Source organism: Vicugna pacos, chromosome 13 (assembly GCF_048564905.1).
Source record: "Vicugna pacos chromosome 13, VicPac4, whole genome shotgun sequence".
Lineage (NCBI taxonomy): Eukaryota > Metazoa > Chordata > Mammalia > Artiodactyla > Camelidae > Vicugna > Vicugna pacos.
Genome location: NC_132999.1, coordinates 61020950 through 61037231, shown reverse-complemented (window position 1 = coordinate 61037231; position 16282 = coordinate 61020950). Strand labels below are relative to the sequence as shown.

Sequence of the window (16282 nt, the reverse complement as noted above, 5' to 3'; positions counted from 1 at the left end):
ACGTTACACGAGTATTTATTTCGGAGCTGGGACAAGTCATCTCCAGCGGTTACCACACACAGGTCCTGCGACGTGGGAAGACTGTGAACCAGTGTTTACTATGCTGTAGAGACAATGTCGTGAGAACTGACACAGTGAATCTAAGAACCACGCTGGGGTCAGACCACTGGCTTGAAGGCAGCTATACAGTGTGTGAGCTGCGTGATCTTGGGCAAAGGCACTCGTTCCTTCTACAAATATTTATGGAGCATCAACCAGTCCCAGGCGCTGGTCTAGGGACCAGGGATTAGATGGAGAACACAGCAGTCATGCTGCTGACAGAAGTGCTCTGAGCCTCCACTTCCTCATCTGGAAGATGGGAGTGTGAGTACCTCCCACATGAGATGGCTGGAAAGAATCAGCTTAAGTAACAACGCAGGGCGCTCAGCACACACCCTCTGCCACACTGGAAGGGCTCCGTAGACGTCAGATGCTGCCGCCGCCGCCACCACCATAACCATAGAGCTAAATTAAACTCACTGTCATCACCAAAACCAACCTAAGATCAAAATAAGGCTTTGGACCTGGCCTCTGCTTTACCCAAAGAAACTCAGTGAGAAAATGGAACAGTATGAAAGCTATTACAGGAAGATGGAAAAACAGTTCTCACAGAATGGTGAGTAAAAAATATCTTGAAAAGGTTCATAACAGCAGCAGCACTCACTGTATACACAGCACTCAGTGTGCACCAGGCACTGTTTTAAGCTCCTCATATTTACAAATAAAGAAGCTAATATTCCCTAAACCCTATGAGGTATGTGGCATTATTATCCTCATTTTACAAATGATGAAATTGAGGCACAGAAATGTTAAATAATTTATCCAAGGCCACACAGCCAATAAGTTCCAGAGCCAAGATTCAGCACTTGGGTTCCTGATGTACCTGCTGCTACAGCCTCGTGGGGGCCAGTGTTCTTTGTAGGGGCCGGGTGGATACCATGGCAACAGAAGAGGGAGGAGGCAGAGAGGTGTTCCCTTTCCCATGCTGTGCAGCTGCTCACCTTGGTAGAAGGATGAGGTCCATGCTTCAGACTAGAGCATATGAGCATCAGTTCCATCCCTGGGTATATAACCAGGAGAACTGAACACTGACATCCATCCGAAGACTTGTGCACAAATGTTCACAGCAGCTTTATTCATTATTGCCACAGAGTGGAAACAATTCTGAGGCTCATCACTGATGAATGATAAATGAAATGTGGTATATCCACACAATGGAATATTATTCAGCAATGAAAAGGAATGAAAGACTGATACGTGTCACAACATGGGTGAACCTTCAAATAATCATGCTAAGTAAAGGATGCTAGTCACAAAGCCACATGTTGAATTTATATGAAATGTCCAGAATAGGCAAATCCACAGACACAAAGTAGACTAGTTGCTGCTGGGGGTAGTGGGTGATTGTTAACAGGTGCAAGAGTTTCTTTTTGGGGAAGATGAAATGTTCCAGAATTAGACAGTAGCTAATGGTTGAACAATCTTATGAGTATGCCAAAAATCAGCCAACTGTATACTTCAGAAGAGTACATTTTTGGGGGGGAGGGGGCACCAGCGCCTGCCCCTGGGGTCCTTTTTATTTTCTGAAAATCACTCTTGGGACTGCTGTCCTCCCTGCTGGGGGCATATGCCCCAGCCCCTGCACCACCCCTGCTGCTGCCTGGGCAGGGGGAAGGGGGACCACAGTGCCTATAATTACTAGACATGAATTTAACTAAAAAAAAAAAAAAAAGAAAAGTACATTTTATGGTAGATGAATTTTATTAAAAAAAAAAAGGACTATAACAGCAATTGTGCTCCCACTATGAAAATCTCCAGAAGGAAAATACGTTTTTTTATGTTCCCTATGGGCAAATACAATAGGTTACTACTATACTTGGCTCTAAACTGCTTCCTTATATACTTTTTAAAAATTCCAATATATAACTCTTACACATCAACTAAAAAATACCTGAGAATCTCTAAAAACATAAAACTCTGTAAGTATTATTTCATTTATGGTAATACATTAAGTTTTTTGGGGGGTAATTAATTAGGTTTATTTGTTTATTTTTGTTTTTAAATGGGGGCACTGGAGATTGAACCCAGGACACTGTGCATGCTAAGCACATGCTCTACCACTGAACTATACCCTTCCCCACCCCATTATAATACATTAAGTTTTGATAAAAGGCACAATACAATTAAAAACAATGAGAAAGAAAAAATACATGACAGGTAACTAGTATGACATTTCCCTTCAAAGTGAGCACTTACTGTACATTTCATTTCCTACTTCCCTCCCCCAGTAACTTCCTGTGGTGCCTTAGACAGCATCACAGTAAAGAGCCATCCTGCTGGGTTGGAATCTGGCCTCTGCCTCCTACGAGCTATGTGATCCAGAGCAGGTAAGTGACCTGCTCTGTGCCTCAGCTTCCTCTCTTTAAAATGGGGATGGCAGGAAGCGTCCTTACCTCGAAGGGTCACTGAGGATTAAACACAAATGCGTACTTTAGTAAAGCGCTTAGAACGGCGTCTGGAACACTACGCACTTTATAAGCGTTGTGTATCGTGATGCAGACAGACAGAGCTCTACTAACAGGACTGGATGCGGCTGACAACCTGACAATCCACACCGTAAAAAGAGGCTGGAGGGAGTACGTACAGAGCTCCTGACTGCAATCACTTCTTTTTCTTTTTAAATGGAGGTACTGCGGGATTGAACCCAGGACCTCGTGTATGCTAAGCATGTGCTCTACCACTGAGCTATCCCTTCCCCCAATGCAATCACTTCTTAAAATGTACGCGATGTCAGAAATGTCCAGGTCCACTCAGAAACAAAAACTAGACAGTCTTACGAAGGTTATTCACACAGCCCTGAAGCGCCACACTCCTGAGGAGGAACTGCATACAATAACCGAAGGTGTTGCATGCAAAGTGTGTGCACAGACGTGCACGCCGACACTCAAAATCTGGCTGCTCACAGAGGAAGCCAGCTAAAAATGACCTTAATGGCAGGGGTGGGGACAAACAAAAACAACACCTTGGCTCCTGGACAAATACTCTGTGTGTGTTCATAGCACAGAGAGCTTCCTCCACTGCCCCAGATCTAATTGGATTTCTCTCTAAAAACCAATAAACAAGTAAAACTAATTGGAAAGGTCTGTCTCCTCCACTGACTCCAAGCTTGTTCTCAGGCTACTTTCCTGAAAATGGGAAGTGGCACTTAAATGGGATGAAGAACAAATTCATTTTTCACATAGCTCTGCAGAGACGGCTTCACATTCACTCCCCCCATTTACCACAGTAAAATTCATGGGCGGTATGATCTCCATGAGCTAACTGAAATCTTTCTCATTTGTCCCTAGGCCAACAGAACGCTCTTTAACAGGAGAAATTCTGTTCTGGAGAAATGTCACGCAGAAACTACTCTTTAAAAATCAACTTCACAACTCCAGTTTTGACTCTGAGGCACAGACAGGGCGAAGGGCCCATTCCTCTACCAGTTATGAGTCACCGTGGCCCCAGCGAAAAGTAAGAACAGTTCTGATGTGCAAAGTGTGACTGAATGTTAGCCGAGCAGCAAATCCAAAGCAACCCTAGAAACCTGTGACCATAAACACTTAGTTTACAATCTTATAAAGTAACTCAAGATAAAAATTTACTGAAAGTAAAATCTAAGCCAAAAGAATTCACTCATAGAAGATTGCTCAGTGTTTTCAAGTAGGTCTTCTCAGGTAACTGAAACCTAGGTAGGGCGAGGACATCTTGGGCTGTAATTACCTCGATCCGTGATGCTCACGGCCAGCAGCACCAGGGCACAGGTTAAAAAGGCAGAAGCCCAGGTCCCCCCAGACCCACTCCATCCAAACCTGCATTTCAACAAACAACGTGATCCCCGGTGCTCTGTGTGACACTGAAGTCTGAGATGCACTGGTCTGGACGCTCTCTCTCTCTCTAGTTCCAACAAGACAAGGGACACAGTGATGCAATTAACTGTTTTGCTTTTCAACAGGTATAGGCTTTTGGAGGGAGGGGATCAGGTACCCCAACTCTTAAAACTAAAGGGAAAAAAAGTGGTTACAAGAGGCCACAAGCAACCCTTAGCTACCAAATCAAGACATTCTCGGAAGGGCTCAGCGACAGCCCAATGGGCCGCGTGAAATGCTTCCCACCCATCCAACTCGCCAAGGTGGACAAAGACACGTGCTTACCTGCAAAGCGCAGAGGGGCATCCTTGTCCAGGGCGATGAGCGGGGGGTCCAGGAGCACAGTGCTGTCGCTCTCTGTCACTAAGCCATGGTACGTGGGCTCCAGCCATGGCTTGTGCTTGTTAACTGTGTGTGAAAAAAAAAACGGAGAAAGGACGTAGGCCGAGTTAGGATTATTACCTTCAACCCAACTGCTCTGAAGACACATGTGCACTGTTAAAACGACAAAACTCTCACGAGCCTGGAAGGCCGCGCTTGTACGTTTTTGTTACAAAGTCTGGCATCAAGACCGAAGTGGGATGAAATCTTCAATTCTAGAGTAAGTACTGTACAAATTATATGAGTCCACGAAGTAACTGAAAATAAGAAATAAACTGCTCTAGAAATCGAAAGAAAAAAGACTGACATCTGTAGACAGCGTCACAGACAAACTCACACTCCGTTTTTCAGTCTATCACAGAAAAGTTACAAATAATAACGTGTTATTTCTTGGATTAAGAGATACAAACTACTACACATAAAGCAGATAAACCACAAGGATATACTGTACAGCACAGAGAAATACAGCCATTATTTTGTAATAGCTTTAAATGGAGTATAATCTATAAAAACAGTGAATTGCTATGTTCTACACCTGAAACTAACATTGTAGATCAAGCACATTTCAATTAAAAAAATGTTACTTCTCAGACACACGTTACCACATACTACATATAAAATAAACAAGGACCTACTGAATAGCACAGGGAAATACACTCAATTTCTTGTAATGAGCTGTAATGGAAAAGAATCTGAAAAATATGTGTATATATGTGTAAGTATACATATAACTGAATTGCTTTGCTGTACACCTAAAACTAACATTGCAAATCAACTAAACTTCAGTAAAAATTTTTTTAAAACTAAAGAATTAGTTTTAAAATGTTACTTCTCTATGACAACAGTAATACAATATTCCTTATTTAAAATTTGCATTACAAACAAAAACATACAAAGATGTGAAACAAGATTTATGAATATAAAATTACAAATATCAGGTCTTAAAAGAGAATGAAATACATAATTTCTGAAAAACTAGACTGAAAACAATGCTCAAGAATAACCCCCTGTGGGATCAGGCCAACCAGCCGGGTGACCTGCAGCACGTAACTGACCTCTTGATCTCAATTTCCTCTTCTGTGAACCAGGGACACCCCACAACCCACCGGGCTGGGCGGACAATTTGGAGAAGTGGTGTTTTTCCTTCCTGCTTGGGCACTCGAACTGCTACTTTTGTTTTTAAGGTTAAGGACTGCATTCTGGCAGTCTGCTTACCTGACAAAATCAATTTTTCATTTCTGCCCATTTTGTTTTGCCCAGGGCTTGGCTCCCAGGGGGTCTGTGCTGAGACGTTCCCTGGTTCTGGTCACCAACCCCGCCTCCTCCCCGAGTTCCCATCTCCACAAGCACATCTGGGGCTCATCTCACAGCTGGAAACCTTCCATTTTCCTTTTACCTTCACCTTATGAGTGTTCACATCATAATCTCAGGACATGTAATTAACCATGGAGCCACTCACCAAGTGGACCTGATTAAAAGGAATGTGATGAAAACCTTATTTCCACATAGTCAGTGCCTATTTCTTGAATGAACCACCCAGATTCTCTCCCTAAGTGTAAGTCAGCCCAGAAGTATCTGAAACTAAATTCAAATGTTTAACCACCGTTCATACAATGCTACCATGATGAGATACTTTCTTTGGCTGTCATGTGACCACATCATGTTATGGGGTAACAGGAGGTGAGGACCAGAAGCACCTGGGCCTCACCTGCACTCACTCCCACCTGACGTGCGGGAGGAGCAGTGCGCTCACGTGTAAAATTCCACACAAGCAGGCGTGTGAAAGTACATTTGCGGGGTGAGGTGGGGAGCCACCATCTCTCTGGTTAATGACGCATCTACAAGACATTTTACACATGTTGCATCCAAACCTCTGCCTTCACTTTCAAAGTAAATCCAGACCCATGGGGAGGTGACAAATGGGTGTAGAGTTTCAGTTCTGCAAGATGAAAAGAATTCCAGGGGCTGGTTGCACAACAGAAGGAATGAATGAACTTAACACTACTGACTTGCACACTTAAAAATGGTTATGATGGGAAACTTTGTTATATGTGTATTTACCAGATTTAAAAAAAAATCCACATTCACAAAATAAATCCAGATGCACCATTTCTCATCCTCTCTGCTGCCCGCTTAGACCAATTACAGAAGCCGAGTAACCACCTCATCGTGTCCTCCTGCCCGGACTCTTCACACAGCGGCCAGGGGGACACTTCTAACGCAGGGGTGGCTCAAACCCCGTGCTCTTGGGATCCCTTTACACCAAGGACCCCAATCAGCTTGGGTTTCTGTGGGGTCCGCCCATCAACCTATCAGTATTTACTGTACTGGGAATTAAAACCAAGACAACTTTTAGTACTTACTCATTTTTAAAAAAGCAAACCCACTGGACGTTAACATAAATCATATTTTAATGAACACAACCCTATTTTTAAAAACAAAGTTTACTAGGAATAGAGGCAGTGTGCTACATTTCTGCACACCCTTCCTGGGTCCAGCTTGGCAGAGCCAGCGGGGCTCTCACTGCCCCTCCTGCAGGCCACATGCAGTGCTATTCCGTGTCCTGTGGCCTCTAAGACCCTCCACTGCGCACTCGTGAGAAGATGAGGAAAAGGCAAATGACGTTGTAATGTTATTATTAAAATAGCTTTGACCTCACGAATCCCCTGACCAGGTCTCTTGCTTCAGGCCTTTGTTCAAAGGTTCCCTCCTCCCCCCCTCCTCTGGAGCCCCCGCTGCTCCACCCCACCTACCTCCACTTCCTTTTTCTTTCCTCCTACAGTCAGCCTGGGCCCCCCCGGGAGCAGGCTACCTGGCCTCTTCCCTAAGCCTCGGTTTCCTCATCTGTAAACTGGGGACAGTGACACCACCCACCTCACAGGCTGCTATGTGATCAAACCAATCATGTGCAAAATGTTCAGATCAGCGTCAGGCACTCAGCAAATGCCAAGGGTTGCGTGGTCCCTTCTCCTCCTGCACATGTATGGGGACAAAAACAGATTCCGGGAGAGTGTGGCCCTTTGCTCACTGCTAATTCCCAGTACCTAGGACAGGACTCAGCACCTCACACCTCAGGAACTACTTGGTGAGTGAGTGAGGTTATAAGAAACCTCATACACAGTGCAAGTCAAGTCAGTGCCCTGGTTTATAAATTCTCACAAAGAAAAGTTTTGGTGCTGAGAACTGAACAAAGAAAGGTATGATCTGATGTTTTAGACATTGGGAAGATGTTTGTTTGTTTGTCTGTTTGTGGCAGGTGGATGTTCCAAGTACAACAGACAAGAATCCAGAGGCAGCGCAGACATCAAAATACCGAGGGATGTCTGGCAAGGTGAGCTCTGGTGAGATTATGGAAAGAACCAATATGAGACCAAACCCAGACGATAAAGTCCAAATGTTTACAGTGCCTCTGGGAGAGAGGTGCCAAGATGGCAAGGTAGAGAGACTCATCGCTCGCCCTCTCCCACAAACACCAAGAATTACATCTGCAGACCCCCTTGAATTGCACAGAACACTTGCTGAACTCTGGCAGGGTGTCTCTAACTTCAAAATACAGGAGGATTCCTCATAAAATCCAACAAACAACAAGTTCATACTGTATAGCACTGGGAACTATATTCAATATCTTATAGTAACCTGTGGTGAAAAAGAATATGAAAACGAATATATGTATATGTACGTATGACTGAGGCATTATGCTGTACACCAGAAATTGACACAACATTGTAAACTGACTGTACCTCAAGAAACAAATAAACATATATACACAGTCACACAAAAAAAGTGCCTCTAGAAAACACCTCATCGCCTCGCCAAAGCTGCCCCCAGGACAAGAGATTTGGTAAAGAGTTCGGACGGTCCTGGTCCACCCGCCTTCTCCTTCAGAAGCACACCCCAGGACAGGTGATGGCGCAGGGCTCTGCGTGGGCCCCACAGCTGGCTGCAGCCTTTGATCTGAGAGGTTTCCAGCAAACACAGAAAACAGCCTCATTTTGCAATCAGGCCAAATGTTTTACCTAACTGCTGAAACTCATCTTCTCCTCCAGGCATCTTGCTGAACCAGGCTATGAGATAGGCTGGAACACTGCCTGGAGCTACAGGCCTAATACAGGAAGACAGGCCATTTTAAAGAAAGGACTCCAAAACCTCCGCTGTTCGTCGCTAATCTCTCATTTTAAAACACAAAGGCCGTTAGTTCAATTCACTCCTGATGGCGTATTAGTAATAGCCATACTCAATTCTAATTTGTTTTCATATTTAAGATTTTATTAATAAAACTAGAAGCACAGCAAATAAAACTGAAGAACACTACTCCCATATGTGAGTCCATAAACTTCCGAGACTTAAACTAAATGGATTTATTTAAGCTGCTAGGGAAGTAAAAATACTCGGCAAAGCAAACTGCAGAAAACCCGATGGACTTCTGCCCGCCCTAACGGAAAGGCCTGCCGCTGAAAACAGCTGATGGTTCAAGGGGAATAATTACTACGTAGCTATCATCCCAGCTCTTTCATTTTTTTCCCCACTATTCTAACTTTATAATTCAAAATTTCTAAATTGCTCCTTAAGCTGGCAGTAGAATGAAGAGATGTGGCCAGTTCCAAAGACTGAGCTTTTAAATATTTAATAAATGATATTTTTAATATTTCATCACCTTCAATTGGCATTATAAAATATTTATGGAAACAAGTGATTGATGTTTCTGTCATCATCCTCCAAAAATCACAAATAAAGACATGAGACTACTGGCCATAAGTCTAGGAGCAGGTCACCATATTCAGAGTCTACCTGATACATTTCATTACATTCTAAGCCATAAAAAAGCCATGCAAATTCTGAATAGCACAGCACTAAACAAAACTGCAGAATAGCAATGCTAGAGATCAGACCTTCTGTAAGTGTGGGCCGTATCTGGGTACACGCCTACTGTTTCAGGACACGGCTAGTTTTCGTGGTTGTGGTAGATTTTAATCATTAGGAATTGCCACCAGTTTAAAAATCAAAATGAAAAGAATACAATCGTCAATGTCAAGGTAAACTTGGAATATAAAACTTATGCCCCCGAGTACGTCCCAACTCTCTGGCCTAAAGAGAGGACGACCCCTTGTCCAGGTCCCACAAGTCACAGACCCAGGCAAGGTGGTTCCAAAGCCTGTGTGCGACGGCCTTGACTTCAGCTGGGCACCACAAACCACTCCCTTCTGATTTATTCAGTTATAAAGAGAAATCCACTGTTTCAAGAGAATTTGATATGTGCCTCCTTCTCATTCCAGAATACTTACTTAGCTTGGTCACACTGGGCCAATACTGACATCATAATAAATAATGACAGGTGACTTACTTTTAGGAGCTTACAGGTAAATCCTAGACGATGTTACCTGTTTTGTCTGCAGATTCAATGTTTAACCTTGGTCCATCAAAAGAATCTGCAATAGAGGGATGTTGCCACTAGGTGGCGAGAGGTGCCACCGAGTCCATGCCGCCAATTAACAGGCTTTGATTACAAAATCCAGCTCTTTATTTACCAAAGGAGGGGAACGTAGTCTGAGTTAACAGGCCCTTTGTTAAAGATGATAGGCATGAAAAAGTGTCTTAAACTATATGAGTATAAAATCCCCAGCAGATTATTTTCTAGAAAAGTTTAGCATAAGCAAAATATTCATAGTCTCAATATAAAAAAATAAAGAGACAAATATTCTCTCAGACTCTCTGGGTCATAAATTCATATTTAGATCAGACCATCCCTGATCCTTCAAAGCATCTTAACATCAAAGGTCCTTTCAGCATTACACCACCGCTGAGCTGGGGTTTGTTCCCAGGGATCTTCCTTAAACACCTACCATGGCGCAGGTGCTGGGCTCCTGGGGAATCAAGTCACAATCTTTTAGGGGACATGAACATGTCAACGACCACTACATTCTAAATGAAGGTGCTATAACCAAAGGGTGATGAGGTGTGAACAACTCATGCTGTGCTGGGAAATTCATCAGGCAGCAGGGACCAAGATGACCAAGGAGCCAAGATCTCAAATCTGGCCCCGCCTCTTCCCAGAGGGAAAGAGCGCTCTGGAGGGTCTCCTGGTGGGAGCTGACCCTCGCACTCAGAAGGGTCACAAGTCACTTCTGCTCCTAAGTCAGGACCAGAACTGGTCACATGCCCTCACCCAAATGCATGGGGTGGGGAAGTGCAACTGTACTGTGTGCTGGAAGAGGGGGCTGGAAATACCTGAGATCAACTCTAGGGACCACCAGAAGTCCACAAGGAGACCTCCCAGGGATCTCCCTAAAAGGATAACTGAGGTTTCTTGGGTGTGCGGGAGTATTTAAAACAGAATAAAAATACATATAAGGTATAAAGGTAGAAAAATACATGGCTCAACCTGGGACTAGCAAGACAAGAGCATCAGGAGGTGCAACTGGAGAGGGGCTGGCCTGCGATTTGGGGTATCGTGGTGAGCACCCCTCTGCTACACGGATGAGCTCTCTCAATTCTTCAGACAGCAAGATGCTGTTAAAAGCTATAAACAAAGAGTGGTCTGGTGGGAAAGGCAGGAACTTTGTATCAGACAGAACTTAGTTAATAAATGAATTGTTTCTCACTCGCTCTGTAACAAGGGGCAGATTATTTAATCACTGTGCCTATTTCTGCATCGTAGTGGAGAATGAGACCACCTTCCACAATCTTGCTTTGAGGATTATAAATGACGTAACTGAAGGGCCCACTCTGCCTCCAACACAGGCGTTCCACAAACACCTGTTGTTAAATGAATCGTAAGCAAGAACTACGTTTTAGAAAAAACTGGGAGGGCAGAGACCAGAGCCTGGGAGGGCAGAGACCAGGGCCTAGGAGGCTCAGGAGGTGTTCCCATGACAACCTCCGTATCATCATCTTCCTGAATACAACCTACAGCAAAAGGAACTCCCTACAGCCTCAGACCCTGTAGAGGCCTAATTATATCCCCTTTATTCAGCAAAAGAGAGAGATGTAGTATTACACAGAGCAACATTGCTAAGTGTAAACCAAAAAGCAAACAAACCAACAAAAACCTGTTTTTTTTTTTAACCAAAAGAGGAAACTTTCTAATCAACCAAAGTAACACTGCATGAAATTTATAAACAATAGTCCTCCTTTTCAGCCGAAGTTACAGCTGGTAACGGTTTTGGCTAATGCAGCATTAGTTTCCTCTGACTTTGTAAAATACATTTCTTAATTACTCTTGTTTTTTTTTCTAAAACTGAACACTTCCAAAGAATCTCTAGACAAATCCTGTAAGCAGGTTTAAAGGCCTCTTCATCACAATCCCAAATAAATTTAATGTTACAATGTTAAAAAAAAAAAAACAACTCTATGTATTAGCCGTTGTTTAGATCTGGGTTTCTCAACCTCGGCGCTACTGACATTCTGAGCCAGGTAATGTCTAGCTGAGGGGCCCGTCCCGTCACTGTAGGATGTTTGACAGCGTCCCTGGCCTCCATCCACTAGATGCCAGGAGCACCTCCCCTGCTGTGACAACCAAAAATGTCTCCAGACACGGCCAAGACTCGGCCGGGCCGACACCCTGCCCGGCTCCCGAGAGCCACTGACTTGGATCCACCTCCTTAAGGAAAACCAAGGTTTTCCACAGTAAAAGCATTTGTAGACTTCAAAAACAGCCAGCTTTACAATGTGTGTATTACATCAACAAGAAGTTCACCTTTAAAATCACATTTCAGTGTAAAATAAATCCTTAAAGTAAGCAAACGAGCAATTGCTCTCTAGACAAATTCTGTAAGTAAGCAGGTTGAAAGGCCTCATCACAATTGCAAGTAAATTTAACATTTAAACAACTAATGGTTCAGTGAAACGTTTCTCGTGTTTGTTCACTTTTCACTGGACACACACTTCACCTACAGCGAACGTGCAGCCCTCCGGGTGAAGCGGGGCTGTCCGGTAAGTGGGGAGAAGGTGGGCCTGTGGGGAATGTCTGGGTGAGGGCGGCCCTGCGCCGCGTGGTGGGCTCATCATCAGTCAAGCTCGCGAGACCGAAGAGCTACCCTGGCTCCGCGTGGCAGGGACAGGACGTGTCCTGAGGTGAGACCAGAGAGTAAGAGCAGAAGGGGAGAAGACTTGATGCCCTTCTCCCAAGTTCAAAGTGTGGAGGGCAGAGGCCATGCAGAGGGGAACAGGGAGAGACCTCCTGCCTCAGGGCAGAAGGGACAGGAAGGGGCAAGGACGGAATCCAGGAAGTCCGTCAAAGACCTTGGCTGCAGGGACAAGACGAGAAATGGTAGCCGGTGGACCCAAGACTCTGGTTTAGTATCTGGGCCTCCACAGCACACAGCTGATGGGACAGCTGCTCCTATCCTGGACTGAGAGTTCAGGAGGGACGTCAGGGCTGGGGAGAATCCAGGGAAAGGGGCTTCTTTCCTTTTCCTTCTTTCTATCCATCATCCATCCATCCATCCATCCATCATCCATCATCTATCATCCATCCATCATCCATCATTCATCCATTCATCAATCCATTTTTACTGAGCCCCAGGTAGTCTTCTAAGTGCTGAGGAAACAACGGTGATTGGAATGCTTACTGCCCTCACAGAGCTTATGTTATGATTAAAATATTAATTTTAAGCACATTCTGCAAAGGAATTCTTAGGGAGCAAGATCACACTTTTTATAATTCTAACTTTTCCAAGCTTAAAGGGGCCCCCTTTTAATTATTCTTCCGAATTCCAAACAAGTTTTTTTAAATTGTTGTAAAACACACAATATAAATTTTACCACCTTAACCATTTTTAAGTATTTCATTCAATAGGATTAAGTACATTCATCTCCAGAATTCTTTTCATCCTGCAAAACTGGAGCTCTGTCTGTCCCCATGAAACAGTGATTCTCCACTCCCCCTCACTCCAGCTCCCAGTAACTACCAGCCTACTTCCTGTCTCTTTTGAATTTGACTACTCTAGGTACCTTGGATAAGCAGATATTTGTCCTGTTATGACTGGTTTGTTTCAATTAGCATAACGTCCTCAAGGGTGACTGATGTTACAGCATGTATCAGAATTTCCTTCCTTTTTAGGGCTGAATAATATTCCACTGTATGTATAGACCACACTTTGTTTATCCATTCATCCATCAATGGACATGGGTGGCTGCCATCTTTTGGCTATTGTGAAAATGCTGTCACAAACATGGGTATACAAATATTTTCTCAGGACCCTTCTTTCAATTCTTTTGGTTGGATCATACAGTAATCCTATTTTTAATTTTTTGAGGAATGCCATATTGTTTTCCATAGTGGCTGCACCACTTTACATTCCCACCAACAGTGCAAAGGGTTCCAATTTCTTCACACCCTCACCAACACTTGTTACTTTCTTGTTTTTTATAGAAGCCACCTAATGGGTATGACCAAACAAATTTTATATCATGTAATTTTGTTTTTTTCTATTATGCATGATACAAAAGTAGACAAAACAGAATAATGAACCCCATGTATCCATGATTCAACCACCACAGTTATCAACACAAGGCCAATCTTGTTTGATATACACGCTCCTACTTCTCCTGCTAATTTCAAATATTTTGAAACAACTCTCAGACATCATATAACTTCACTGCTCAATATTTCAACATGCATCCTAAAAGATGACTCTTTTTGAAACTAACCATAATGGCATTATCACCTAAAAATTCACAATAATGATTTAATACCATCAAATACCCAGCCAGGATTCATATTTACCTAATAGTTTTGGTACATCAAATACTTTAACTCAATAATCTCTCTGTGATGTTTCATCGTGAATTCTATTACTATGAAAGAAAAAACTTAAAACCACTAATCGCTCTTAAACAATAATTCTTTAATGGTTTCCACAACTTCCCAATCTTTTTTCACCATTAAGTATGTCTATTAAGTAGGGTTTTTATAAATGTTCTTTATCAGGTTTTGAGAGTTCCCCTCCTATTCTTAACTTGCTGGAGTTTTTATCGTGAATAGGTGTTAGACTTCATCAAATGCTATTTCTGCATTAACTGACATGATCAAGTGATTTTATCTTTAACTTGTTGATATGGTGGACTACTGGTTTTTAAATATTGAAACAGCCTTGTGTACATAGAATAAATCCCATTTGGTCATGGTGTGTAATTCTTTTTGTACATTATTGATTTGATTTGCTAATGTCTTATTGAGGACTTTTAACAGTTCATTGAGACTGTCATTTTTATAAATGTTTTTGTCAATATATTTCAATTCACTTCCATTTTGATCTGAAAATTCTACTGGCTTGAATATAGCACTAGCTACGTGCTGGGCACCGTGTAGGCTCAATTTTCTTACCAGTGGGACTGATTTTCCCAAAGATTTAGCTACATGAGACAACAACAGTCACAGTGCTATTTTTGAGAAATCAGGGTGTGATGTTCTTAAACATGTTCTTAAAATTTAGGAGTCAAATAAAATTAATGTTTCTGATATTAAATCTGGGTGAAACATAGCACCCCTACACCTGAGAGACAAATAATTGAAGGTCTGTTAGTGAAGAGGCAGGACCTCCTAAAACAACGGTCATGACCTTTTCAGATCACGGGCTCTTTTTTGTTTCTTTGTTTTGTTTCTGTTTGGGGGGGTAATTGGATCCACTTATTTTTAGAGGAGGTACTGGGAACTGAACTCTGGACCTCATGCATGCTAAGCACGGACTCAACCACTTGCGCTATACTCTCCCCCCTGAGATCATGGGTTCTTTTGAGAACCTAATGAAAGCCAAGAACCCCTCACCCCAAGGAGGAAATGAGAACACACACAACACATGGCAGGTTTTAAGGGCTCCATCCTCCTGCTGCCACTCCAGTCCAGTAAGACTCACTACCCAGCGGAATCTCCACTAGCTGACCCTCAGAAACCTGGCGTCTGCCTCTGCAGCCTCAGTGTAAGCTGGAATCAAACCATAAAGCTACATTTCTTTTATGCTTGTCGTTCTCAAATTCTACTTGAACTTCATGCTCTTCGGCAGCAATAGCTGAACAGTTCATGGAGACTTCCCCACATCACCCCAGGAAAGAACCAGGGAAGAAATACAAATTAGGAAAGACATTGTTGCTGCATTTTTAAAGAATTTAAAGACTAGGGACACAGAGAGGCTGAAAGTAACAAGGAACTTAATTTGAAGCTGAGATAATGGAGTATGCTTTGAGTGATGGTGAGAAGCTCAAGTAATAAAGACAGAATTATGCTTTTACTGAGAATAACAATTTTAAAAAACAACTTTCAAGAGGGTTACTTCCATCTTGCCCCCCTAATTAGTTTTATAGATGGGCATCTTTATTACACTATTCAGGAGGTTAATTACATAATTAAACATTCTTAGATCACTGTTAAGAGAAAGATGAAAAGGAAACTGGGTGGGTAGATGGAAGGACAGATAACAGTATAAGGAGTTCCTTCTTTAAAGAAGTTCCAGGTTTGCTCCACAGAGGGGTCGGTGAAGACCTACACGCACCACCTGCAGCACAGTATAACTGATCCCAAACCACCAAGGTGGTTAGCATATTTCATTCACTATCGTCAGAAAAAAGTGGGTATTTTGGGGGGCGGAGGGTGGGAAGGGATAGACTGGGATTTCAAAGTTGTAGAATAGATAAACAAGATTACACTGTATAGCACAGGGAAATATACACAAAATGTTATGATAATTCACAGAGAAAAAAATGTGACAGTGAGTGTGTATATGTCCATGAATGACTGAAAAATTGTGCTGAACACTGGAATTTGACACAACATTGTAAAATGATTATAAATCAATAAAAAATGTTAAAAAAAAAAAGAAAAAAGTGGGTATTTTAAAGAAGGCTCCAACAAACTTTTTTAAACATTTAAAGACGCTACCTGCCCTTCAGCTGCCCATTATCTCATTTTTCTAGCACTCAGATTTTCGCGGTAAGTTGTATTTAATTCTCCAAGGTAACAA

At 42.7% G+C, this 16282-nt stretch overlaps 1 protein-coding gene across 4 annotated transcripts in view; it reads right to left on the bottom strand.

Annotated features, from left to right (window-relative positions):
- The window catches only part of CLSTN1 (calsyntenin 1), a 66723-nt gene that overhangs the window by 29709 nt on the left and 20732 nt on the right, over nt 1-16282 (bottom strand). For all 4 annotated transcript variants that reach the window (XM_072975442.1, XM_072975444.1, XM_072975443.1 and 1 more), the window contains exon 2: nt 4233-4355. In XM_072975442.1, coding sequence (XP_072831543.1) covers nt 4233-4355 — 123 coding nt within the window. The remainder of the gene's footprint in view (nt 1-4232; nt 4356-16282) is intronic.